This window comes from Dermacentor albipictus, chromosome 4, assembly GCF_038994185.2.
Source record: "Dermacentor albipictus isolate Rhodes 1998 colony chromosome 4, USDA_Dalb.pri_finalv2, whole genome shotgun sequence".
Classification (NCBI taxonomy): Eukaryota; Metazoa; Arthropoda; class Arachnida; order Ixodida; family Ixodidae; genus Dermacentor; species Dermacentor albipictus.
Genome location: NC_091824.1, coordinates 109,213,117 through 109,239,821, shown reverse-complemented (window position 1 = coordinate 109,239,821; position 26,705 = coordinate 109,213,117). Strand labels below are relative to the sequence as shown.

General features: G+C 46.9%; 1 protein-coding gene across 1 annotated transcript in view; it reads left to right on the top strand.

The window, feature by feature from the left end:
• The first annotated feature begins 8,594 nt into the window (after positions 1-8,594).
• The window catches only part of LOC135914052 (beta-mannosidase-like), a 51,382-nt gene continuing 33,271 nt past the window's right edge, over positions 8,595-26,705 (top strand). Inside the window, exons 1-9 of the mRNA XM_065446792.2 lie at positions 8,595-8,741; positions 10,300-10,446; positions 12,973-13,121; positions 13,799-14,004; positions 14,803-14,873; positions 17,772-17,968; positions 18,566-18,725; positions 19,193-19,497; positions 24,234-24,319. Of these exons, the coding sequence (XP_065302864.1) occupies positions 8,621-8,741; positions 10,300-10,446; positions 12,973-13,121; positions 13,799-14,004; positions 14,803-14,873; positions 17,772-17,968; positions 18,566-18,725; positions 19,193-19,497; positions 24,234-24,319 (1,442 nt within the window). The 5' untranslated portion in view covers positions 8,595-8,620. The remainder of the gene's footprint in view (positions 8,742-10,299; positions 10,447-12,972; positions 13,122-13,798; positions 14,005-14,802; positions 14,874-17,771; positions 17,969-18,565; positions 18,726-19,192; positions 19,498-24,233; positions 24,320-26,705) is intronic.

Sequence of the window (26,705 nt, the reverse complement as noted above, 5' to 3'; positions counted from 1 at the left end):
GAAGAAAGTCCGCCTTCTCATGCGTGGTGTGAAGGAAAAACTTTTCGGCGCAATGATACGAAGTCCACCGAAGACCGTCGAAGAGTTTCTTCGGGAGGCAACGAACATCGAGAAGACACTCGAAATGCGGAACCGGCAATTCAACCGCCGTACAAGCTCTACCCACTACGCAGGAATTCAATCACTGGCCACGGACGATCTGCGCGAGACCATTAGGGCCATAGTGCGCGAAGAACTACGCAAGGTCTTGCCTTCGTCGATGCCTCAAGTGGCCTCGATCGCCGACATCGTTAACGAAGAGGTGCACCGATCGCTTGGAGTTCGTGAGGTGCAACCAGAATCACCACAGCCCCAGCCGGAAGCGATGACCTACGCCGCCGTCGCACGCCGTCAAGGCCCCCCTCCGCGACCGCGCCAGGGCCCTGTGACGCCGCAATTCCGTCGTCCGCCGCCGCCGCCGCCAGCACGCCCACCCGTCGCCCAGCGCACCTACGCGAGGAAGACGGACATTTGGCGAGCTCCCGACCACCGCCCGCTCTGCTATCACTGCGGAGAAGCCGGCCATGTGTACCGCCGATGCCCATACCGCGACTTGGGACTGAGAGGGTTCGCCGTCAACGCGCCGCGTCCACAGCTTGGAGAGCGCCCACGTGACATCGCCGATTATCTCGCCGCTACTCAGTGGAGCTCTCGACGACCGTTGCGTTCGCCATCACCAGACCGCTACCTGTCGCCGCAGCGCCGACCATACACTGGCCCAGCCCGGGGCCGGTCAGCGAGCCCATATCCGGAAAACTAAAAGCAGCAACTGATGGAGGTGCGGTTGCTGTTCGTCGAACTGACGAAGATCCTCCGCCGCCGACGAAGACGACGAAGACGACGAAGAGACCATCTCGACGACATAATCACGACACGCCGCCATCCCGACAAAGTCAGGTAGCCAAGACTACACCGACTAAAGACGACTTGACGACGCGACGTTCCAGCTTCAGTTCAACACGACGCAGCCGTGATCCGACGCCGAGACCTAACTGTAACGCCAGACAAAGAACCACCGACCTCGACGTGCTTCTCGACGGCCACGCTGTTACCGCCTTAGTGGACACAGGGGCTGATTACTCCGTCATGAGTGGACACATCGCTGCCCAGTTGAAGAAGGTTAAGACTGCATGGGAAGGCCCTCAAATTCGCACCGCTGGAGGACACCTGATTACGCCGACTGGAATCTGCACGGCAAGGATAACCATTCATGACCGGACTAACCCTGCCACCTTCGTTATCCTCCAACAGTGTTCTCGAGACGTCATTCTCGGTATGGACTTCCTGAACCAACACGGCGCAGTCATCGACCTGAAGTCGAAGTCAATAACGCTGTCGGAAGATAAAGCGATACCGCCAGAGAGCCCTCGTAGTCACCACGCCTTGAGTCTGCTCGAAGACCAAGTGAGCATCCCGCCCCGCTCCAGCATTGTTATTTCGGTCGGCACCGAAATATCCGCTGACGTAGAAGGTGTCATCGAAGGCGACCAACGTCTCCTGCTAGACCGTGAAATTTGCATCGCAAGATCGCTCGACTGCATGGAGGGAAAACTGAAGTGTTGCTGACAAACTTCAGCCCGGAGTTCAAGCACATCAACAAGGGCACGACGATAGCGTACATCGAGGAAATTCTGGAAACAAGTAATGCGTTTGTCCTCTCGGATTCCGCCGCATCTACCCCGACGACCATGGTTCCCGAACCAGACTACGACATTAATCCAAGTCTCCCAGTGATTAAGCAACAGCAGCTCAGAAGTCTGCTCCGACGATACAAAGGCTGCTTTTCGACGACATCGAGGATTCGACAAACACCAGTCGCCAAGTATCGCATAATCACCGAGGAGTACGCTCGACCACTCCGCCAAAGCCCTTACCGAGTTTCGCCGCGAGAACGCGAAGCTATAAGAGAACAAGTCGACGAAATGCTGCGCGACGACATCATCCAGCCGTCGAAAAGCCCGTGGGCATCCCCTGTTGTCCTGGTGAAGAAAAAGGACGGAACCCTACGTTTCTGCGTCGACTATCGTCGTCTGAACAAGATCACGAAGAAGGACGTATACCCCCGTCCACGGATAGACGACGCATTGGATCGGCTCTGCAACGCTAAGTACTTCTCCTCGATGGACCTCAAGTCTGGCTATTGGCAAATAGAAGTCGACGAAAGAGATCGCGAAAAGACCGCCTTCATCACCCCAGACGGCCTCTACGAGTTCAAGGTTATGCCATTTGGACTGTGCTCGGCGCCTGCAACGTTCCAGCGCGTGATGGACACGGTTTTAGCGGGATTGAAATGGCAGACCTGTCTCGTTTACTTGGATGACGTCGTTGTATTCGCCGGAAATTTCGACGATCACCTTAGGCGGCTTGGCACAGTACTAGAGGCTATCAAGTCATCAGGGCTCACTCTGAAGCCAGAAAAGTGCCGCTTCGCTTACGACGAGCTTCTGTTCCTAGGCCACGTCATCAGTAAATCCGGAGTACGCCCCGACCCGCAGAAAACAGCTGCCATCGCAAAGTTCCCGCAGCCCACCGACAGAAAGGCAGTGCGTAGATTCCTTGGCATGTGTGCCTACTACAGGCGCTTTGTCAAGGACTTTTCACGCATCGCAGAGCCGTTGACACGTCTAACTAAATGTGATGTTGAGTTCAAGTGGGAAACGCCGCAGGCCGACGCATTTGAAGAACTCAAACGACGCATGCAGTCGCCGCCGGTACTTGCGCACTTCGACGAGTACGCCGATACAGAAATCCATACTGACGCCAGTAGCCTAGGCCTCGGTGCCGTTCTAGTCCAGAGGAAAAACGGAGTCGAACAGGTGATATCTTACGCTAGCCGGTCGCTGTCAAAAGCGGAAGGCAACTATTCTACGACCGAAAAGGAATGCCTCGCCATCGTTTGGGCTACAGCTAAATTTCGCCCTTATCTTTATGGCAGGCCATTCAAAGTCGTCAGTGACCATCACGCTTTGTGTTGGCTAGCGAGTATAAAGGATCCTTCAGGACGACTGGCGCGGTGGAGCCTCAGACTACAAGAATACGACATCACTGTAACCTACAAGTCCGGACGAAAACACTCCGATGCCGATTGCCTATCACGCGCCCCCATTGACCCGCCGCCGCAAGATGACGAAGATGACGATGCCTTCCTTGGCATGATAAGCGCGGAAGACTTCGCTGAACAGCAACGGGCAGACCCGGAGCTAAAAGGCATGGTGGAATATTTGGAAGGGCACACCGACGTTGTCCCCAGGGCATTTAAGCGCGGACTATCTTCCTTCACGCTTCAAAACAGTCTCCTCGTGAAGAAGAACTTTTCACCAGTCCGCGCCAACTACCTTCTTGTTGTCCCGTCAGGACTTCGTCCAGAAGTATTGCACGCCCTACATGACGATCCGACCGCTGGACACCTCGGTTTTTCCCGGACCCTCTCGAGGATACAACAAAAGTATTATTGGCCGCGCCTGACCGCCGATGTCGCCCATTATGTCAGAACATGCCGAGACTGTCAGCGACGTAAGACACCGCCGACAAGGCCAGCCGGATTACTACAGCCAATCGAGCCTCCTTGCCGACCATTCCAGCAGATCGGGATGGACTTGCTGGGACCCTTTCCGACGTCAACAACCGGAAATAAGTGGATCGTCGTGGCGACAGACTACCTCACCCGCTTCGCTGAAACTAAAGCACTGCCGAAAGGTAGCGCAGCCGAAGTGGCGAAATTTTTTGTCGAAAACATCCTGCTTCGACATGGCGCCCCAGAAGTCCTCATCACCGACAGAGGAACGGCCTTTACAGCGGAGCTCACCCAAGCCATTATGAAATACAGTCAGACAAGGCACAGGAGGTCCACGGCCTACCACCCGCAGACGAATGGTCTTACGGAGCGGCTGAATAAGACCCTCGCCGACATGCTAGCGATGTACGTCGACGTTGAACACAAGACCTGGGATGCCGTCCTGCCGTACGTAACATTTGCTTACAACACGGCGGTGCAAGAAACAACACAGATCACGCCGTTTAAGCTGGTTTTCGGCAGGAATCCGACGACGACGCTCGACGCCATGCTGCCCCACGTCACTGACGAAGAGAATGTTGACGTCGCTGGCTACCTCCAGCGCGCCGAAGAAGCCCGACAGCTCGCCCGCCTACGGATCAAGAACCAACAGAGGACCGACAGCCGACACTACAACCTCCGACGACGCTTTGTTGAGTACCAGCCCGGCGACCGTGTTTGGGTTTGGACACCGATACGCCGACGAGGACTCAGTGAGAAACTACTCCGACGCTATTTCGGACCCTACAAGGTCATCCGACGTATTGGCGCTCTGGACTATGAGGTCGTGCCAGACGGCATTTCGCATTCACAGCGGCGCCGCGCACGATCTGAAGTGGTCCACGTGGTGCGCCTTAAACCCTTTTACGGACGCTGACGAAATTCTTTATTTTTTGTTGTTCTTTTCTTTGCTACGGGTGTTTTTATTTCGCTTGTATGTAGCATCGGGTCGATGCTTTTTAAGAGGGGGTATTGACACGTGTACTTATCTTTATCGGGCGACCACGTCTCGCCGCTTGACAACTGTAATCGCACAGCGAGGGACGCGCCTGAATGTATCCGATGTTTCTGGAAAGTTATCGATGCTTCTACCCGGCTGTCTGTTGTCGCCGAACCTTGTGTTATCTGATTTCATCGCGTAACGCGAATGGTGTAGAACTTTGTGGAAGGCACACGGGTCCGAACTATTAGTCTGGAACATTCGAGGACTGCTCTATAAAAGCCGACGCGCTTGACCCGCTGATCAGATTTTCGACGATCGCCGACTGTGTTCGCCGCTATCGTTGTGCTTTAAGTGTAGCCTGTTTTGTGGGCACAGGTTCGCCCAATAAAAGCTAGTTTTGTCTTTCACAGTACTGCTACTGTGTTCTCTCTTCACCGTCACTACCACGTGACAATATCATCAGCGAATCGCAACTTACTAAGGTATTCTCCATTAACTCTTATCCCCAATTCTTCCCAATCCAGGTCTCTGAATACCTCCTGTAAACACGCTGTGAATAGCATTTGCAAGGTACTAGCGGATTAAGTGTACGCGACACGATACTCACCGTATGTATCTTTAAGGAACATGAATATAATATTTAACTCCTCATCATAGATCAACTGTAGGTACCACTGCACGTTTATAATAATTGGATTGCAACTTTCTGAACTTATGCAAACAGACTTCGTTCGTTTCAAATTTCTCCAATTAACACGGAAGAATTTACTACGCGTAAGTACCAGACATCACCTAAAAATTAGTGCGTAAGAAACATACCAGCTTCTCTCGGTCAATCTCATCTAAATAAATCTCAATCCACCATTTGGCGACTACTTCAGACGCGAACTTTCGCGAACCCCGTGCTATACAACCGCATTTACCCCGATGCATACTCCCCACTCTGCAAAGCATGCGAGGCCCGCGCTGACCACGATCAGATTATCCGGCAATGCCCCAAAGCCTCACCCACCAACACGTACCGCAGTAACACTACAGGCGTCATAACTACGGCCCAGCAGTGAGAGACTTTGCTGCTAAGCTTGCACCCAGAGGAGCAGCTCTGGGCCATCCTGATGGCCGAAGACGCCGCTAGAAAGCAAGGACTGGCCGCCGTCTGAGGAAGGGGGGGATTGGAGGTTAGTCGTCCAACCCCCGCCACCCCTGGACCCCATCAAGGACATAATAAAGTTTTATCTCTCTCTCTCTGCCAAGCGAACTAGATTGCGGCTTCATAAGGATGCTCCGCCTTTTTCCACACGAAGGAGAGGCGTAAACAGTCACATCACTAATGGATTTCTGCTAAGGGCCTGACAGCTGCGCTTTTCGGCAGTTTGGTTCGGTTTATGGATGAAATTAATTGAAATTCATTGCGCTTCAGAAATCAGCAGGATCAGGCTACCTAACTCCGAGAACGCATTCTTACAAGAGTAAAGGTCCCAAGCATGTCTATTCATTCGTCGTAGCTCGTGAAAATAGCACACAAATGATGGTGTCACATAATTTATTTATTTACTGAGTACCTCAAGTGCTCCGTTGAAGGGGCATTACATAAGAGGTGAGGTTGAACTATACATAATCTTGGATGATGCGTTTTAAGTCAGCGGCATTAGCGAGTAGCACGACGTCAGGTGCAGTTACAGTGATTTGCGTCGTTGCAGTCATTTACATTAGCTGTTAGTGTTATAACACGAAACTGTTCGTAATTATAACGCAATTTTTTGGCCATTGCGGAATATTGCAGGAACTACTGAAAGGATAGATAAGTATCCATGCAGAAGTAATTGAGGTACGTAGTTACCCTGTTCAAGTCATCAGGCTTTAATGCTAGTAAAATCATGTAATATGCCTAACGAGTTTCAATCGATTCCTAAAAGATTCTTGTTTCATAATTCATATAAATTGTTGTACTCTAGCCCTTGACGACGTTTCGCTGTTCCTGATGATTTCTTCAATTCTTAGTTTCCATTTCTCGGACATCTAATGATAACATTACGCTTGACCACTATGTTCAGCAGCAGCTCTAATCATGCTTTAAGAGTCAATATAACAAAAAGTCCCATTACGTTGCACCGCTGTGGGACCCCTTCATGTATATTTGTTACCCTTTGACTGTAACATACTTGAAATCAATAAACAGAAAAAAAGAACTTAAATTGAAAGTAAATGAACCTGCTGTAGTAAAAGCCGACTCGAGCCATTGTCTTGCACACAGACTCCCCGAGCGAAAGCGGGCTCCTCGTTCTCCTGCACGCCTTCGCAAGCTGCTGGCTATATTTATCACGCTAGCCACATCATAATGTTGAAACGCCCGTGTACAGTGCGTTGGGTGCACGTTAAAGAACCCAAGGTGGTCAAAATTAATTAGGGACCCCCCGTTACGGCGTGCCTCAAACCACATTGTGGTTTCGGCACATCAAAAAAGGCGTAGAGGAGAGCGACTACCACAGCCATTATTCTAAAGGTTGTCAGTTTGCAAATGTAGGCTAGCTTCGTTCAGTTTAATGCATTAGCTTTTACTTATAGGAGTCCCTGGCAAATAGATTAATTAATCAGTGTAATAAAAATATAAAAATCAATAATTTATTTTTAGATTAACCTTTTTGCAACTCTTAACACGACGACCGAGCTTTTATGGTATACGGAATAATAATTAATGGTTCCTGCCAGACGCACACAAATACTGGACAAAAGTAATAAGATACACCTTACCAAACAATTTCAAAACACTCCATGATTATAATAGCATCGTACACTTGGCAACCATGTTCTTTAATAATCCTTTTTTTGTTATTATGAGAAACACACGGAAAAAGCATACCTTGATGCGTGTAATTTTCTTAAGCTGTAATTTTTATGCTAGACCTCATACATCAATATTTTCAGGCAGTATTTGACGTTTTCACGTGCTATATGTTGTTATTTATAACTCAGAGATGGACGAAAAGTTGTATTTTTATAAACAATTCTTGTTAACAGGAAGCTTTAGCACAGGGCCCATTGGAATCATCAAATACATGCAAAATTGAGAAATGCCTTTTTTTATACAACTGCTGAACCGATTTTAGTGAAGTTTAATGCAGCCGAGGAGAGGAAGTCGACTTCTACCAAATGTAGCCAACAGAACCTTGATTTTGTAGCTGGAAATTTTTTTACCAGCATTGCCGAAAACCGGCAAGATAAAAGAAAGAATGTAAAAGACCAAAGTTTACAAACGCGTAACTCTGCACCAAAGACAGATGTCGCATTTATGTAAACTGCATCTGTAAAATCATCTCGATGCGATACACTAGAATATTGGAGAAAATGTGAAATTTGAATGCACATCCCTATTGCAGAATATCCCTATTGCAGAACGCCGGGCAAAAATATGTGCCTTTAATAAAGAGCTCCCTTCTCTTTCTCTCTCAAATAGTTACTACACTTACGAGCGTTTCGCAGAATTTCTTGTCTGTTTTCACATAATGTAGTTATACTGCTAAGGTATGCATCTGCAGGTTGCGCAAGAAGTGAGAGGTCGAACTCGTTGTGGAGGTTTTACCCTGCAAGCACCCAAACTGGGGCCCGCACGTAAAGTCTGGCGATGCATACCTGCCTGACGGGCGGTTCTCCTTCGTTACAAATGTATATATTTTTTTCACTTAACGCTTTCTAGATTCGCGGTATTCCACGCCATTTGTTGTGCAAATTAGCAATCTGAAACCCTCCGTCAATATTGTAGCGTTGCTGAAGCGCATACGGATGAGTTGGGCCGAGCTATGTTCTACCCTTGGTTTCTGCTGATTTTTGAGAAGCAAATTATTTTACCTGAATTTTCTTTTGTGGTATTCTTCTTATTTCTGCATTTATTTACTTTTCTACCACCCGCGTTTCGAAACGTTAAGTTTTATTTTGGTTTCGACCTTCATTGAAAGATTGTAAAACCGCCTTGCCTCCTGGCCAATTCCCCGTGGTGGGTATGAGCCATTGTTTGGAAACAAGAACGACAAGAAGAAGAACAAGAAGAAGAAGAACAAGAAGAAGAACAAGAAGAAGACTGTCCGGTCATGGGACCCCGGCGTCCAGCGCTGCTTCTGGGTCTCGCCGCGTTCCTGGCCGCGTGCGCCAGGGTCCTGGGCGTGGTGCTGCCGCTCAACGGGGACTGGAGGGTGTACAATCGAAATAAATGTACGTACACGTCGGCGAAGACAGTAGGCAGAGGCTTTTCTCACCTACGCGAGTCCCCCCTGCACGCGCACACCCTCGCCTTACTGTGCTCTCTGGGCAGCTGTTGAGGTCGTGCGCAGTCATTCACACTTGCAACGCAACGAAGAGCACAAACCATGAGTGGGCACAAACATGCGCTATACACATCGATGCACGAACACATGCACATGGTGAAATATCGTGTCGGTAACTTCGAGTGGTGATTGAACGCGCAATGCTGCGATGTTCGGTTGAATGCGAAATCCATCTTGCAGTTCCGAAGGGAGCTAGCATTCTAACTTTTGCACTGCTGATTCTTTCTTTTTCACAGTAAACTACGGATGCTGAATAAGTGCGAAGTTTTTTTTATTGATGTTACCGGCGATATTCAACGAACACAGAGAGCAGGCGCAGGTGCGTTTACTGTGTTAGCGTCTTCTGCGTGTGTACCGTTTATATTGCGCTCGTAGGATAAATCGAGAATGTGCCAGCCAACTAGCCCGTTGGACAGCGTTATATGCGAAGTGGGGAGACGCTTCGACAATGCAGCCAGCATCAACTCAGTGTCATAAGAATGCCCTTGTTCGTATTCTTCCTCTTTCTAGAGCGCAGCTCCTTCGCTTTCGTTGCGGCGAGGGTCGGCGTCGGCGACCGCGGCGTCGACGGCGGCGTAACCCAGCGAAAGAGCTAAGCGAAAGATGAAAGAGCAAACGCTGAGTGGGACATGAAAGACGCAAGCCGCGAACAGCAGAGACCAATAAGAGCGGTCCCTTCAGTGACGTGCGTGCGGGTAACTGGTGTCGCGCGGACCCGTCCAAGCGCCCGATGCGTACTCGCAACTGGTCTCAGCCGGACCGCTCGTTTCGTGCTGTCGTCTGCTCGCGCTAGCTCTCGCTCGCGTTTGTTGGGTTTGCTTGGTTTGGCCTCGTTCGAGTTCGTTTCGATTGTCATGGTTTGCGACTGTTTCGTAATCTCATTGTATTCTGTAGTACTTTCTGGAAGCCTCGCGATGCCAGCGATTACATTGGAACCTTCGACGAGTCGTGTATAAAAGGCGACGCGCTTGATTTTTGACGATCGCCAACTCTGCTACCTGTCGCTATCAAATGCTTTACCTCAATATATCGCAAAATGAAAACACGTATAAAGCTACGCTAAAATTTTCCATTAGAGAGTATCGTAATTGTCGGTGAATTTTTTTTGAACGACCGCACAGTATGTAGGCCCAGCAGTCTCAAAAGCGATTCAAGTACGTGACGCTGCAGTGCGGCGTGCCTGCAGAAAGAGTTTCTGTGCTCACTACGCTCGCAGCTGTCGATAAGACCCCCATGGTAGCTCGGTGGCTATGGGGCTGCGCTGCTGAGCTTGAGATTCTGGGTTCATTTACGGCGGTGGCGGTTACATATCGAAGGATGTGAAGGCCAAACACGCTTGAGCACTTAGATTTACATGCGAGTTAAGGAATCATGGTCCACTCACATATCTTTGTCGGAGGGGCGGATCTCACTCATGGTGACGTGTATCGTGCCCCATCTCGCAGCGTACCATTTCTCCGGTGTGGTCCCTGGCAACGTGTATACAGACCTGATGCGCGCCAAGCTCATCGACAACGCCTACTACCGCGACAACGACGAGCGCTTCGCCTGGGTCGGCCACGACAACTGGACCTACACGAGGGACTTCCAGTGTACGTATTACGGTTCTCTTCTGCGGTTATGGTGATATGCAGCTTTCACGAACATCAAAGAACCGAGTTATTGTTACTCTAATGCGGCGCAGCAAAGAAACACAGCTCTATATATTTATGTGCCAGGATGAGGACTGCTCAACCTGAAAAATTACGCTCGTTTGCTTGCAGACAATCAGTTCTACAAGCCACTTATTTCGTCGCTGCGCAACGCAGGCATGTACAACTTATTTTACCGCACCAACATTTCACGTGGTGATCAGCGCGAAATAACTGTGTGTACATCGATAGCACACAATAGAAAAAAGAAAGCAAAATACAGGAAACAGGACCAATGGCCGAGATCATGAACTTCTAGATAATACGTACCGTTATTGCTGGCACTTTCGCTGCCTTCCTGCTGCTTGATCTCGAAGGCTATGCTATGAAACTTATAATTCGTGGCATTGTGGCATAGTAGGTCCTGTCTTCTCATTCAGTTGGCAATTTAAGCAGTTTAAGCCATGTATCTATTTTGAAACACGGCGAAGCGAAGTGCCTTTACATTACGTAAGCTTTTGTACAAGCTAAAGATAAGATAATGGAACAGGCCGACTTACAGTAACTGGACTCTTATAATGCCCCCCTCCCTCTCTTCTTTCTCAGTTAGCGGCGCAGCAAAATGTAACGCTGCCTAGGTGTGACATTTGGCAATTGCTGATTCTGAACGAATTATTTACCGAAAGTAGCTAAGCGAGATAAGTTAACAAACGCACATGATCTCTTTATAATCAGTAGACCGCTTCCGAATAAAAAAAAGAACGTCAGAAAGTACAGATGGCACTCATTAAAACGAACTTAAAGGGGAAAAACCTCTGTTTGTTTAGTATAATCTAAAAAAATTGAAATTCGCTATTCTAGGTCCCCGAATTATTAGATTCAAAACGCACAAGTAAAAAAATACATTATTGCACTGGATGATTCAAAGCATTGGGGCTTGTACTTTCAGTTGAGCCACTCTTTAACTTTTATTTGTTGCCGCGTTGCACACCTGTTGTCTGTCTCAAAACCGGCACTTGATCTATTTGATAGAAAGTACTTCATTGTCCTTACGCTGAAACAATGTACCAAAGTATTCGAGGTATTATCAGGTGCACCGTGTGAGCCCCACTTGTTCTTGTGGCTCCCAGGCAGTGCTCTCAATATTCTTGTCAGACTGCAGAGGCACACGAGGACCTTTGGTGATTTGGCTTAACCGAATAGATGGCTCGTATTCAGCAGATTTTTGCTAAAGTTTCTCTTGCTTGTTATCTATGGAAAACCAACCAAACACCATTGGTTGGCATGTCCGAAGATTCAACGTAACCGGATTTGTTTTGATGGGATGCAACTGCGTCTCATCGCCCGATCGACGATAGCTGCCTCATCACAGTAATGTATGCAAGCGTGTGGATATGTTGCGGTTCCTTGGGCTAGTTTATTCTCCCTAGCTGTTCAACATAAACCACCTGATATTGCAAGTGGTGAAAGGGGCTATTACATAACGGGCCTTTTTATTTGGGGTCAGTAACCACAGGCTCATATCTGCCACCACACAATGAAATAGGAAAAGACGGAAGTAAAATTTTTCTGTGGCACCCTCTTTCGAACGTGAGTACTTGGCGTAAGTTACATGATCCATTCGGTCACGGAACTGCAGGGCTTCACATACCAAAGATTTTGTTCACTTACGTTTAATGTTCTGTAAACCGATGGTAATGGACGTCCCACACATTCTAACGAATGTGCGATGGTGTTATCCCTGGAGAAACGAAGACCGCGTTCCATAGAACAATCACCGATACGCCTGCCACGAATAAATATGGAAAGGTTAACAAATCGGACAATGGCCTAAGCGGCGGCAAGCAAGCATGACGCAAGCGTATTGTACAAAAAGATTAGGCAAGAAAGAAAAACTTACTTCCATATACATATATTTCGGCCACTGTGACGCTGACGCCGTAACCAGCACGCATGGGTATACAGTAGGCACGACAATGAATACTTCTCCCACGCGTTTTGTATGGGCCAGGGGGCCGGCGTAACTCGTTCCTCAGTGGTTCTGCGCAATCGGAAAGCATTTTTGATGAGTCACAGTGGGGGACCTCGAAGCAAACGTGAACGAATGAAGAAGTAGGAACGGAAAAGGAAACCCGGGGTGGCTGGACATCACATTCGGTCGCTGTGCGCAAAGCCATTGCGAAAACAGTATTCGTCGTGAATACAAGATCCTTAACAATGCATAGTGTGCTGGTACCATGTGAAAGAGCAGTGACATACTGATTGGTTAGCTTTGTCCGAGACGATTAGGCGTAATCGGAAAGGGAATGCCGCTTTGGAGGTCGCACTGGGAAGCATCGCTGCTGAAAGTTCATAGTCTCCTCCTCAGTCGACATAACAGTATAAAGGCAGCCGCATGGCCTTTCTTTTTGTTCCCAGCAGTTTAATGTCGCTGTTATCGGTGTCCCGATACCGTCAGTTATTCTGTCTGCTGTTGCCGCGTTTCAGTGAAAGAGGAGCACACGCAGCACCGCCGGATTTTGCTCGTTGCTCACGGCATTGACACCGTGGCCACTGTCTACGTGAACGATGTGCCCGTGGGTGATACAGACAACATGTTTGTGCGCTACGTGTTCGACATCAAACAGCATATCAAGGTACGAGGGTGCTCAAGTAATTGGAACGGGCGTTGACAACGACGCCTCTACAGAGTAGAAGTGAGGGCAGGCGCCAACTCGCGTATAACTTGATTCTAAAATCACAGGAGAGTGAAGCTACACGAGCACCACGTGCAGTAGTAGCAGGAGGCGAGAAGGGAGGCTGAGAGAGGGAGAAAGAGGAAAGGAAACCCGAAATTTCCAGCCAGTACATTTCTCATCGCTTGCGTATCTTCATTTAATCGCAAGAAAAATGAGTTGTTCTGGTCAACTTTTGTTTAGCTGAATCAACCCTAAACTGCTCATTTGCAAATCGCCTCAAACTGTACTCCACTGTTAGGGCGGTAGGCTGCCAAAAGGAGATGCTGAAGCGTATTTGTTATGAAGAGAAAGGGGTGGAACGAGGAACGATATATATATATATATATATATATATATATATATATATATATATATATATATATATATATATATATATATATATATATATATATATAGATAGATAGATAGATAGATAGATAGATAGATAGATAGATAGATAGATAGATAGATAGAGAGAGAGAGAGAGAGAAACATTCTAAGGGCAAGCGGTGCTTAAGTGGGCTGTAGCAACAGTGATTTCATGGACGGTTAAAGGTCGCACACCGTGCGTCTCGCGGTGCGGTTTGCCTGCCCAGGTGGGTTACAACAACGTGAGCGTGGAGTTCACCTCAGCCGTGGCCCACGCGCGCGAACATGCGCGCATGTTCAGCAAGGGCCATCAAGTGCCGCCCGAGTGCCCGCCCCTGCGCCAGCGCGGCGAATGCAGCGTAAACCAAGTGCGCAAGGCGCAGGCTTCCTTCAGCTGGGAGATGGCACCGGCGTTCCCCACGCAAGGGATCTGGTGAGCGTACCATCTGGTTGTCAGCACCTGCGACTGATTAGACCGAATTTGCCGTGGAACAGTCATTGCTTCAAAACAAGCGCCAAGAATAAATAAATAAATAAATAAATAAATAAATAAATAAATAAATAAATAAATAAATAAATAAATAAATAAATAAATAAATAAATAAATAAATAAATAAATAATACTGAGTTTAACGTTACAGTTCACTTCTTCCCTCTTCACAAAAGCCTAAGGTATACCGATATTAAGAAAGGGTCCCACATACGATATGCATTAAAGCGCAATCGGCGGCTGCTTTGTAACGTAGGGCTAAAAGGCCAGCGTCGTCTATAGGCATGCTGCGACGCTGTTACGATGACTGCCAGTTCTGCACTAATGTGAAGCTATACGGTGCACCTCGAACACCCGCAACAACTTCCATACCCGGCGCGTTTCGATAACCGATATGACCTTGTTTTGCTGAGTAAGAAGTCGTGTGTTCGATCCCCGTCCGACGGCTTCATTTTGGTCGAGTACAAAAGCCCGTATGCTCGAAGTTTTGGTGCAGGTAAAATATATATATATATATATATATATACCTGCACTCCAACTTATTTTAAGTCTGCCCAGCGAGGCGTCCCAGATAAATCGCGTATAGTTTGAGACGTTAAAATAACACGCCAGGCCTGTAAATAACGCACAGTATGATAGAAGCTATGCTGACAGGACATCTCCAATGCTGTCATAAACTAGAATTTAGTGCACCGTATGCCTTAATGAATGCTTCTTTTTGTGTCTGTGTGCTTTATTCAGGAAAGACATCGGCATCGAGATGTACGACAGCCTCGTTATCCGTGACATGGTGGTCAGAACTCGACGGCTTGGTGAGTGGTTTAAGGTCACTAGCAAATATTGTTATAGTAGGATACAACTGAAAAAAAAAAAAAACCAACAGTGGGCAACCAAAGCACACGGACCGTGAGGTTGTTACTCCGCCAGCCAATCACAAAAGCAAAAAAAAAAGAAAATCGTCGTCATGCGACCATTTCAAGATGGCGTAATACTTGATACCTCCGGAGCGTCTGCTGTTCTTGAAGAGACCTTTTATCGGCGGAAGAGATGAGGTGTGCAACAGACGTGAACAAAGTGCATCGAGGCTGAGCATTTCACTCTTCAAAAGTCCGCGATATAGTTCATTTCACTGCTGACCTCGTTTTATTCATGAAACTTCACTGCCAACTGAAGTGAAGCTTGACAATAAATAGCTGCAGCGAAGCAATAATAATAATAATATTTGGGGTTTTACGTGCCAAAACCACTTTCTGATTATGAGGCACGCCGTAGTGGAGGACTCCGGAAATTTTGACCACCTGGGGTTCTTTAACGTGCACCTAAATCTAAGCACACGGGTGTTTTCGCATTTCGCCCCCATCGAAATGCGGCCGCCGTGGCCGGAATTCGATCCCGCGACCTCGTGCTCAGCAGCCCAACACCATAGCCACTGAGCAACCACGGCGGGTTGCGGCGAAGCAAGCGTTTTATTTCAGTTCAATAAAGGCCTAGGCTTTCGCCATTCCACTATAATAGGCGAGGGAATACGTATAAAATTACGCGCTAATAATTTTATTTTTGTTGTTACTGTCTTATTTGGGCAACGGAAAAAGTTTGAAGTACGATTTATTAGCAGCCTCGGGGAGAAACAGTGGCTGGCGGTTATGAGGGCGTGGGCGGGGCTTCACTGCCGACTTGAGTTGTATCCGACTATAATCTGATTTGCCTGTGTTCTGCTAGAGTCATGCTCTGGCTTTACAGTCCTTTTCGTTTGAGTACATTCCGGTCTTATAGCGCCACTGTACACACGTATCTAGTCAACAAAGGGTACTTGCGCTAGTTTGATATAACTGTATAACGTAATATGAGTACTCATGTTGTTTTATCAATTGATAACTATTATAGTAATAAAATCACCATATTACATGCCGTTTTAGTTAAGACAAAATATTCATGAGAGGTGCACCGTTTGTCACCAGTCGCGTCCTCAATATGCCCTACCTGTCTTAAAAAAGATTCTATCCGAAGACTATTTCTGCGGCATTCCTTGCATACTACAGCATGGAAACAACAGTCACTTTAGCATTGTAAGGAAACTTCACGATGATGTTGGCCAGTATATGGAATTACTTAAACAGTTTTCGATGGTGGTTGCGGCTTCTCGGTGTATTCTTGGCGTGTAAGTGACAATTCTAATTTTCCGTATATAACGTAATGCGTATTCGTCGGCTGTTATGAGAGCAATAAAGAATTATTGTTTGGACCATCGGAAATAATTTACCATTGGTCAGTCCTGCTGTCCAACTAAAACATAGAGAGCGTCATGCGTACTTTATATATGAAGTGGTGGTTTAATAAATTATTGAGATGTAAGCGGAATAATGAGACATTTATGTAGTTAACTGCCATAAGTAAACGTAGCGAATTGTACAGCCAACTCAACTAGGTCTCGGAACGTTATGGGAGCCCCATTGGGCATTTTCAACAATACTGGGCCAAACCGCCCAAAACTCCACTTTCTACACTTGATGCCTAAAGTGGTTAAGAGATTGCAGCACTATATATTAGGCGCGGAAGTGGCGTATTCATCCCGAAACAATATTAACTTTAGTTTACTCCTCGATGAGAGGGCTTAGTCGTACAACGTGAAAACGTTTCTAATGCTGTATTGTTGACTATACAGAGTAACAAGGTTGTAGTAACAAATGCCTTTGAGTGCTGTGTTTCACGTCTACGCTACGCTAAAACTCGTATTTATTGATGAAAACACTCACCTGCCTGTCTCTGCGTCGTCGTTGTTCATGGCCGTAGCGCAAGCTTTCATCGCCAAAAGAGCGGTGCGGAGAAAAGCGGGCATAAGCGCTTTTACTTAAACTAAAGGAAAGTGTGCTGACATCGCGCTGGGGGATCAACGTTATGAGAAGCATGCATCTTGCAAGAAATTGGCTATCTCGCATTGTTTGGGGTATTACCAAAGTATTACCAGATGGCGCAACATTTTCGTGTAAGACAAGCAACTGTATGTGTGATCTGATTATGTTGTGTGAAGACTAAGGCAAAAGGGGTGAAGGTGAGATTGTATTGGCGGCATCGACGACGATGGCATGGCGACTAATTTATTGTATGTTCCTGTAAAGAAACGTTACAACCTGTTCCATTACAACATGAGTGGATCCAGAAAGTGGCAGAATGTCACATTGTCTTTTTGTGAGCGACTTGTTAATGCATGCGACGTTACGTGAGCGAAATTTACCGTTGGCAGTCATTCGCGCAGTCAATCCCTGCGCCGGTGACGTAATGGAAACTTGCTCGCGCGCGTGTTCTCGATTTTCCAAGCAAATTGGGTTGCTGTGTGACGTCTCAGAGCGCTAGTTGGCACGAGGGAAGTATCTATGCCTCTTTGGTCTAATGGGTAGCTCATCAGGCCATTGCGCCGGAGGTCTCTGGTTCGAATACGCCGTCAAACACGTGTATTGTTCTCTATTTTCCTTCCATCTTCTATGGAAGAGGCCCGAAATGAAGCTATAGACAGAGACCTACCACAAAGGGCCTGGTACGAGGCAAATAATGCTTCGAACTAAAAGGTTGAGGGAGGTGAAGGAAGGTATTTTGCTACAGGGTTCCCACAAAGCAGCAACGTTCTCGTTGATGGGCACCCGTTAGACAGAATGGTGGCTAAGCGACACGGTATGAACGGCTTCCTTTACCGCGCTGACGCCGTGCATTCGCAGGCTCGCAAAACAAAGGCGAAAGGCCGGGCAGGTGGTCGCTGGACGTGGGCCTGTTCCTCGAAGTCGCGTTCAGCGGAAAGACGCGGCTGCTGCTCAGTTTGGTGCTCGACGAACGCCTGACCGTGAAGAAGAACATATCGGTGTCCGCGAACAACCAGCTGAGCGCGCACTACCGGTTCCGGCTGCGGATACCCGAGGCAAGTCTCTCGTGCGCCCGCCGCGTGACGCGGTGTCTCATGGAGCTGAACGAAGGATGTTAAGTGAGAACGTTGAAGCCGATTCACATGCACCACGCGGCGATTCAAGTGAAGGAAACGTACGAAATATGAAAACTGACTCCGTATTATGACACAAACTTGAGGGCATGAAAGCTTTTTGTATGTTTTGTTTGTTGCTTGCGATCGAAAGTTTATATTTGGGTCATTTGTGCGATGACCATTTTTCGTTAAAGGAAACGTACTCTCTTTTGTATGACACAATATTTTGTTAGAGCTTGCACCTGGGCGCCAGGAAGAATAAGCACGAAGTGTTTAGCTGCAATTCAAGCTTATACGGAACCACTAACGACTGGCGCCACCTGCATCGATTCATCACGAAGGAGGTTACGTGCGAACCAAACTTCAAGACCAACATTTACCACGCCACATATTAGCCTTATATTTTGTTTTTCTGCATATTTTTCTGCATTTCCCATAATTTCTCTAGTGAGTATGGGCCTTGAAAGTATGCGCAATGAATGAATGATTGAATGAATGTCTGCCTTCACGTGCTTCTTGAACATTAAATGCTTGTAGAACCTGGCCATCGAGCCCTGGTGGCCCAACGGATACGGAGAACACCGGTTGTACACCCTGTCCATATCCCTGTCTCTGGGCAGTGACACAGCCATCATCACCAGGAGCATCGGTTTTCGTACAGTGGACTTGATACAGGAGCCGCTCGTGAATAGCACGGGTGAGTGGTTGGCGATCCGCGACGGGTGACCCATGATGAGCGCATTTCCGACACATACCTTTGTGTGGCGTCATTACATTAGGTGCTATAACGATGACTATGATGTTCGTTACCGATAAGCCGGAGTTAGTTGTGGTGGCGAGTGAGCAAAAAAAAAAAAGAAAGAGGCATGACTAAAAAGACGGGACGACGCACTAAGCAATGTTTTATTCACCAGCCGGCCCAAGTGCTAGTCTACCCCAAGCAACGAGCGCAAGTGCACACCGTTCTGGAACTGTAGTGAGATTCACTCTGCAATGAGACGGAGGGGGCGCCTGCAGACCTTTCTGGCACGGCGGCTATTTCGGCGCTCCGCAAGCCTGGTTAAACGACAGGTGGCAGGAATCGCTGAGTGTGCAGTTTATGCCCGCAGAAAGGTTAAGCAAAGAAGGCTCAAGTCCCTATAGCATGTGCGCCCGCGCACGCAGGCGCCACGTTCTTCCTTCGCGTCAACGGGCTGCCGCTGTTCGCCAAGGGCAGCGCGTGGCTGCCGGCCGACGCGTTCCCGGACCGCGTGACCAGCGAGCGGCTCGAGGCGCTGCTGGACTCCGCCGCAGCGGCGCACATGAACCTCCTGCGCGTCTGGGGCGGCGGCTTGTACGAGTCCGACGTGTTCTACGAGATGGCCGACCGCAAGGGGCTCATGATCTGGCAGGACTTCGCCTTCGCCAGTGCCCTCTACCCTGCCACGCCGGCGTTCCTCGACTCGGTGGCGCTGGAGGCGCGCCAGCAGGTGAGCACTCGTCTGACGCCTCGTGGAGCCGTGCGCTCCCAGGCACAGCCGTGCCCCACCCCACACACACGAGAAGGACGCCGAGACCACAGGCAGCCCAGGTTTAATTGTCCTCCTATACGAAGCCAGGCTAGCCAGGGCTGGATGATGTAACGATTCTATTTGAATCAGCCTTATTCCTTTCCGAATTTTCGTCAATCGTCTGAGCTCTACTCTGCTCCCGCTATCAGCGGGATTCGCCGGTTGTAAACGGTTTGTGATACAGAAGTAAAAGAATCGAGTAAAATGAACTTTTACATTATACCGGCCTAATGTTTCGATCCCGGACACATTCCTCAATGGTGGCGTTTTGACACGGTCAGAGACGGAGTAGCAGCCTTGTCATTTATTACAAAGAAAGTTAGAGAAACCTAAACGGTAAGCTAAATGCAAAGGATAGAAAAAGTCAACCGAGATTTAGAACGACGGCAAATAAAAAGCAGGGCAGAAAGTGTTTACGATAACACAAAGGACTTGCTTTTTGAGGCCCGAGTTTTCGGTTTGAGGACAAAACACGCACGGGAGCAAGTGTTCACAATCGAAACAGGCGTTTGTTTCCTGTGAAAAATAAAATCACTCGCCATCCCGACCCTGTGAAAGTGGATGGCCAACGAAGCTGTTAGAAAACCACTCAAATGCTGTTCATGGGTATATGAAATGTTTTATTGTTCGGCCTAGTCTTTGCACGAAAGCGTTGATGAGAATTACAATTTTGCCCTCTTCGACACTCAGGGTATTCACGCTGCTCCTTGGGAGCGTTGACTTCGCGTGGTCTACACATAGCGGTCTTACAATGAACTGAAGAGTTGCCAGGCAGTTATGAAGTTTGGTGCCGTCACTCACTGATCCATATGCTGCTGTTGCCCCTTTCCCAGCGCAGCAGGTTATGCAACCGTAATCTTTACCGGGAAACAGAAGGAACGTGCATCGCATTGTTCACAGACGCCTTATCATACATCATGCGGTTTTGACGCTTGTTTTGTGCCTTCCTTCATTGAAATGAATACTGAGCTATGTGCTGTATGCCTGATTCCAAATGATATATGAACTTTTTTTTCGGTTCAATTTTTTTTGACGGACATGAAAAGTTCCGACCAGCTAGAGGCTAACATCATCGCTGTTAAAGAAAGAAAAGGCAGTGAAGACTGAGCGCATTGTAATGGAATACGCAGATATTCCCCCAGCCAAAACCTTAGGGAACGTCCACCTTCCGGAGGCACTCTCGTCAATATCTGGTGGACACGCTAACTAGTCAGCGGTGGAGATAATTAAGAGACGTGAAAAAAAAAAGCAGGGAGGAGATGAGGCCGAGGTCATTACAGGCATATATATAGGTAACTTTACAAGATAAAGTAGAAATAGGTAAAATGCTAGACTCTGATATAGCAAAACCTGATTAGGTCACGCAGGCTAGCTGCCTATTTGTCGCCAACCCGTTTCGAAGAAGACGCCATTAGAAGTGATCATCTATCAGATTACCTACCGCTTTTATTCATCGACTGGGTGGCCTTATATATCCTGTATCTACCCAACTCCCTGTAGATGACATATGTGCACCCTTATGACCAGCGCATGCGCAGTTACTAGATTACTGTTCATATTTTTCTAGATTCAGTTACAAGCTCTATGGTCGTCACCTCTGCGTCAAGTCCTTGTGTACTCTGCTAAGCTGCTACTTGGCTCAGTATTTGCAATGGAAGTCATCCGGAAGTAGCGTGGGGACGGTGTCGGTTGACTCCATCTTTCCCGACCTCGTGGGAGAAATTCACAACGTGGTCAGCTGATTTCCTTTATTTCTATGCGTCACCTCAGGCGGTAGTGTCCTCCTCGCACACAACTGCGCTGCGTTTTGAGTTGCTGAGAATAGCCGAGGCCAACAAGCCACGAGAGTAATGTCCTCATTATAGCACTCTTGCGACGAACTTTTGAGGATAAGGAAGTTGATGCTCGCTGAGGTTATTATAACTTTTTTCTTTCTTACTACGAAGTCCAACTTCTTCGGGTATGAAAATACCCTTTAGCAGGGAAGAAGCTTGGGCGTGTTGGTGAGATACATACAGACTCTGAAACATAGCGCAAAAAATGACACAGGGACAAACAGGAACACAGGACGAGTGCTATAGCGCTCGTCCTGTGTTCCTGTTTGTTCCTGTGTCATTTTTGCGCTATGTTTCCGAGTCTGTATGAAAATACGCTCGCTGAGTTATAGGGAGTATTCACAAGGCGTCACGTACGCCATTTCGCAGCCCTATTCGGAGCTTCCACTGCGCTGCTGGAGAGAAGCGGATGTAAATAACGCCTAGCTTTTCGGGGGCCGTGCTGACTGTGCTACAAAATGGCGACGCTGATAACTTCAGTGCGTACCTCACATAGAAGGGTATTTTAGGCATTATTTTCAAGCTTACCGCTTGCCTTTTAGTGTTCAACCTCTGATAGGCGTACAATAAAAGCCAGACTAGGGATCACTAAACCACCCGATTTCATTTTTATTTCTTGCTGTCGATGACGTTCAATCAAGGGGCATGGACGGGACCAATGGGGTGACATAAAAGAAGGGCGGAAAAGCGATAAGCCCTCGCGGAAGCGGGTGGGATGATAAGCTGACGGTCGAACCGCGGCTGCGGCCTTCCCAGATTTCCGGAAGTAACCGTCGCCAAGTTTGATGGACAGCTGCCGCTCTTTTAGTCGTCGCTGGCAATGCGTGAAACGCGGGCTAAGTAAACAACGCTTGCGCCCGAGATGGAAGGACGACAAGTCCCGAGGGAAAAAAGAACGACTAAGTCACGAGTTTTATGGATGAGTGAATCTATAGTGCGTGAAAGGAGAACGGCTAAAAGTCCATGGCAGCCAACTCCGAAGGCTGGAGGCTGTACTAGCTATTTGGCTTGGAGGTGGCTCCTATTCTTTTTTTTTTCGCGTCTAGTCTTGGTGTGGTATTCTCACTAAAATAAAGTTTGCCAAAGTCTGGAAGTGGAAAGTAAGAATAAAACGCTTCTTTTTTTTCCCGCTACGCGGTGCCCCTCCCGCCGCTGCCGGCGCCAGGCGTATCGACACAGAAAACTTTGAGGAAGAATTGATAGCCTACAAGCCGCCGACTGACATGGTTCAAACAAAAGGCACTTTTGGTGTACAAACAGCGCGTTGTACGGTGACACAAACGGCACCGTAATCTTTGTGTTTTACCTATCGTGGGGCGTAGTAATCTACATCGTAAGCTGTGGCTTATCCCGCATTCTCGGCAAAATTCACGTGAGCTTTTACGCGGTTCCTCCACTGAGATTTGTCTCAGCTTACAGGATCCTAGGCTATTTCAAGCCATCTTTACGCATACCTTACGCTAACGTTGCTAAATTTACGAAAATACGTCATATTTACGATAGCTTAGTGATGATAGGGTGGGCTCATAGCACTTGTTCGCAATTTTCTCGTCATAGGGCTCCTTTCTTTATTCTACTAAGTGCCACATGTTGTAGTGGCCGAGTATCATTTACAGGAAAACAATGATAGCCACTTGTTTAAAGCTTTGGCCACGTTTAGATGATACCGCATACTGACGTGATGCTTTGATGCGGAAAGAAATTTTACAATTAACGTGCTAATTTCAGTCGTCGATGGAAGAAAGGTTGTTGTAAGGGTGATTTTGTGGCATGTTTTGTTGTATAAGGCAGCCGGTTTATTATTTTTTTTTTCGAGAAGTGGCCAATGTAATGCAGTGCTGAGAATGCCCTGACAGTGACTAATAATAAGGAAGGCAGATTGGCGGTACCATTGCGCTATCAATTAGATCACTGCGTGTTTACTTTGAACCAGTCTAGTCGTTCAACGAGGATGGTTTCATTTGGCTTCATGCTTTCCCTCTATGTTTTGCAAATCACCACCTCGAATATGCTAATTTTTAAAATAAGAGGCCCGCTCATTCTCGCGCATTAGATTGTACTTGACGCACTAAAACTAGTAAGTAAAAAACCGCTGCTGGTCAGCGTCCGTGATCCTAGAGAAACCACTCGCACGGCTGTTAACGGCGAAACCAAAATAGCTAGGCAGAAGGGAATGCAGTCATGGACATAGCGTGACACGTCTAAGAAGTTCGACGGTTAACGCGTGCTACATCGAAGGCACTCTCGTGTGGCAAAACGACATTTATGGCGCACAAAATATTATGGCTTTGTGCAATGAGCAATGATACAATCAGCATTGGTATCGCAAGTAGAATGGTTCTTTGATGCATTTATTTAGCAATATCTTTATGTAAATATGTGTACACTTGAAGTATTCGAACATAACTTATTACCCTGAAGCGTGATTTGCAGGCTGACACTAGACTAAATCATTCGGTCGAAAACGTTGAGATGATAAAACGTTTAAGATGATAATAGTGGAATGATTGTTCCGCTGTCATCACTCTAAAGCGTCCATGAAAAAAAAAACAAGTGAATCTTCGAGGCTCAAGGAGTAACCGTATATTTATTCGCCCTTCATTTGTAACCTAAAATTTTGAAGTATCTGCAATACCTGGGCGTCGGTAAACACGTTTAATGAACTCATTTACATACGTATAATCGATAATATATTTGACGCTGCATGTGCAAAAGCATGCAGAGAGGTGTCGTTCGTTCTTACGAGTGTTACTGGTGAAGCTTGGCTCCTCCGATTTCTACTATCAGTGCAGCGAACTTAAAAGGCGGTGTCGTTTGCAGGTGCGGCGTCTGAGTCACCACGCCAGTCTAGTTCTCTGGTGCGGAAACAGCGAAAACGAACTCGGCTTGGCTTACAACTGGTGGAAGTGAGTGGCAGATCGGGTTCCACTTTGTCCGAAGCCGAGCTTTCTCCCGTACCAAAGGCGGCGCTTCCATGGATCTGAATATGACGATGCCATGTCATGTGTGAACTCCCAAATAGGGCGAATTGCCAGGAAGAAATTAGGATAGCCTGATGTTCCTACAGTCGCAGGTATATCGAGAAGGGTTGTTCCGTACGTCAGATAAACAAATGCGCTATGTGTGCGAATAACACCGAAGAGGTTCCGAAATTTAAAAAAAAAGTAACGGCGTGTATCGCCTTAGAGGAAAGCGGGACGAACATTTACATACAAAAAACTTTGTCCTGGTTTTCACTCTAGGGTGAGGGTTGGGAGAATGTGATGTTGAGTAGATTGTGCAGGAGAGTGGTTCCACGAAAAAAGTGTTGTGAAGGTTGGCAACCCAGACGCGAGGAACGTTGCGGCTTATTGGCTCTGCGTGCGAGTAGGTGTGGGTAATTGTGAGTACGAAGCGGCACACCATGCGCATTTGTAGCTTGTTGCATTTCATGTGATGTAAAGTCAATTGACAAATATTCCTGTTTGTGCCTGCGCCAAGAGAGCTAGAGTAATGTGACATTCCTTCTATTTTTGGTAGCTGAATGCACTTTTTTTAACTGCAAGGTTATTTGAAGATTCGATTCGTGCTCAGTCTTGAGCAAGCCGGCGACTAGATGGAAACGGAAGCACCCGAGTAAAGTCGGTGCTTTGACGTCTACCGTGAACAGCTGACGCTCCTGTTTTCTTTCGGTGCATAGATTATGGCTGGATACAACAACGACATAATTATCCGATAGCGGCAAGAAGACACATTCCAATGCGTACTTTGCTTAAACTGTCAATAATACTATTTTACTAATTAGTCGGTACGCTTTATTCAGCGAGAAGCCCCCCCCCCCCCCCCACCAGCGTTGGAAATCTTTCCCAAACTATGAGCTAAGATTAAAGTATTTTTTTACCACATTCCTATTATATTTATATACTCAGATATGTATTTTTTCTTCACGTTTCCAAATCGATACAGTAAAAAGGAAGCCTGAGTTTTATACTTAAACGAGAAGAGGTGGATGGTTAAGCTGTAGCTCTTCTCTCCTAAATAGTAGCAGCACCAGTGGCGTAGCCAGAAATTTTGTTCGGGGGGGCTATGCCACTGGCCCAACATATATATATATATATATATATATTTATATTTATATATAATATATATAACATAATATATATATCATATATCCATATATATAGCTGCACGTTGCAGCTCAGCCTCCTCCTTAAGAGAAAGCTCTAGCTCGGGTGCTCCTATTTAAGTACATGTAGAAGGGGAATTCGTTTTTCCCTGCAACCACATCACCAAATTTGAGGAGGTTTGTTGCATTTAAAAGAAAAAGTTTAATTCTAGTGACTACTAGTTTCGAATTCTTCATTTAGGTGGTCAATTATTTATTAAAAATTGGCCAAAACTGAAAATTTTCAGGAAACGAAACTATCAAGTTTAAAACTCCGTGACTCAACAATGAAAAATGATATCACAATTCTGTGAATTGCATCTAATAGTTCATCTACAGCGGACAAAATAGATATGCTACACATGAATCTCAAAAAAATTTAGTATTGCGGAAATACGGCTTTTGCAGAACCGTTGTACACAACGTAACCAATTCACGTAAGATACAAATTGACACAGAAAACTTGTCCGCTTTGACTGTTAAAATAAATGCCGTTTACAGAACCACAATATCTGTTCTTCATGCATAGCTATTAGTTTGTAAACGTCGTGCTTCTATTTTTTCAAGCTTTCGAATTTTTCAAAATATTTTTAACAAAATTCAGGCCCTAAATCGAAGTTCTGTTTCCAACAGACACTAGGATTTAACTTTCCATTTCAAAACCATCATACCGGGCCAAAACCATCAAAACGATGGTTTTGGCCCGGTCTTGGAATGTCTTTGCAACGTCCTTTGAACCGTTTGCTCCAACGCTTCGCAGTGGTCAATGAAATGAAGTGTTCAGTGTACACGGCAGTCATATGGTGATTAATTTCTGTTTTGGAAACACCTTCAGCTGTCAAAAACTTCGTGACAACGAGCTGTTCAACTTTTGAAGTGTCCATTATGTGACGCAACCATATTCAACCCAGTGTATGAGAGCATTAACGAACATTTATCTTCACACCTGCGTGTCACTTTTGTAAATGAGACATGCCGTTCTCCTACGCGCATGCCTCGCAGATAATGAACCGAACCATTATTGCGCGGTTAGGGTAGGCTCACTTTCATTTGACTCGCCCTCGTACATTAGAAATGCAAAGATACAATGGGATATACAAATGTGAAAATACGGCTTGATAAAGGACAAAAAAGTGTCACTGGAAACA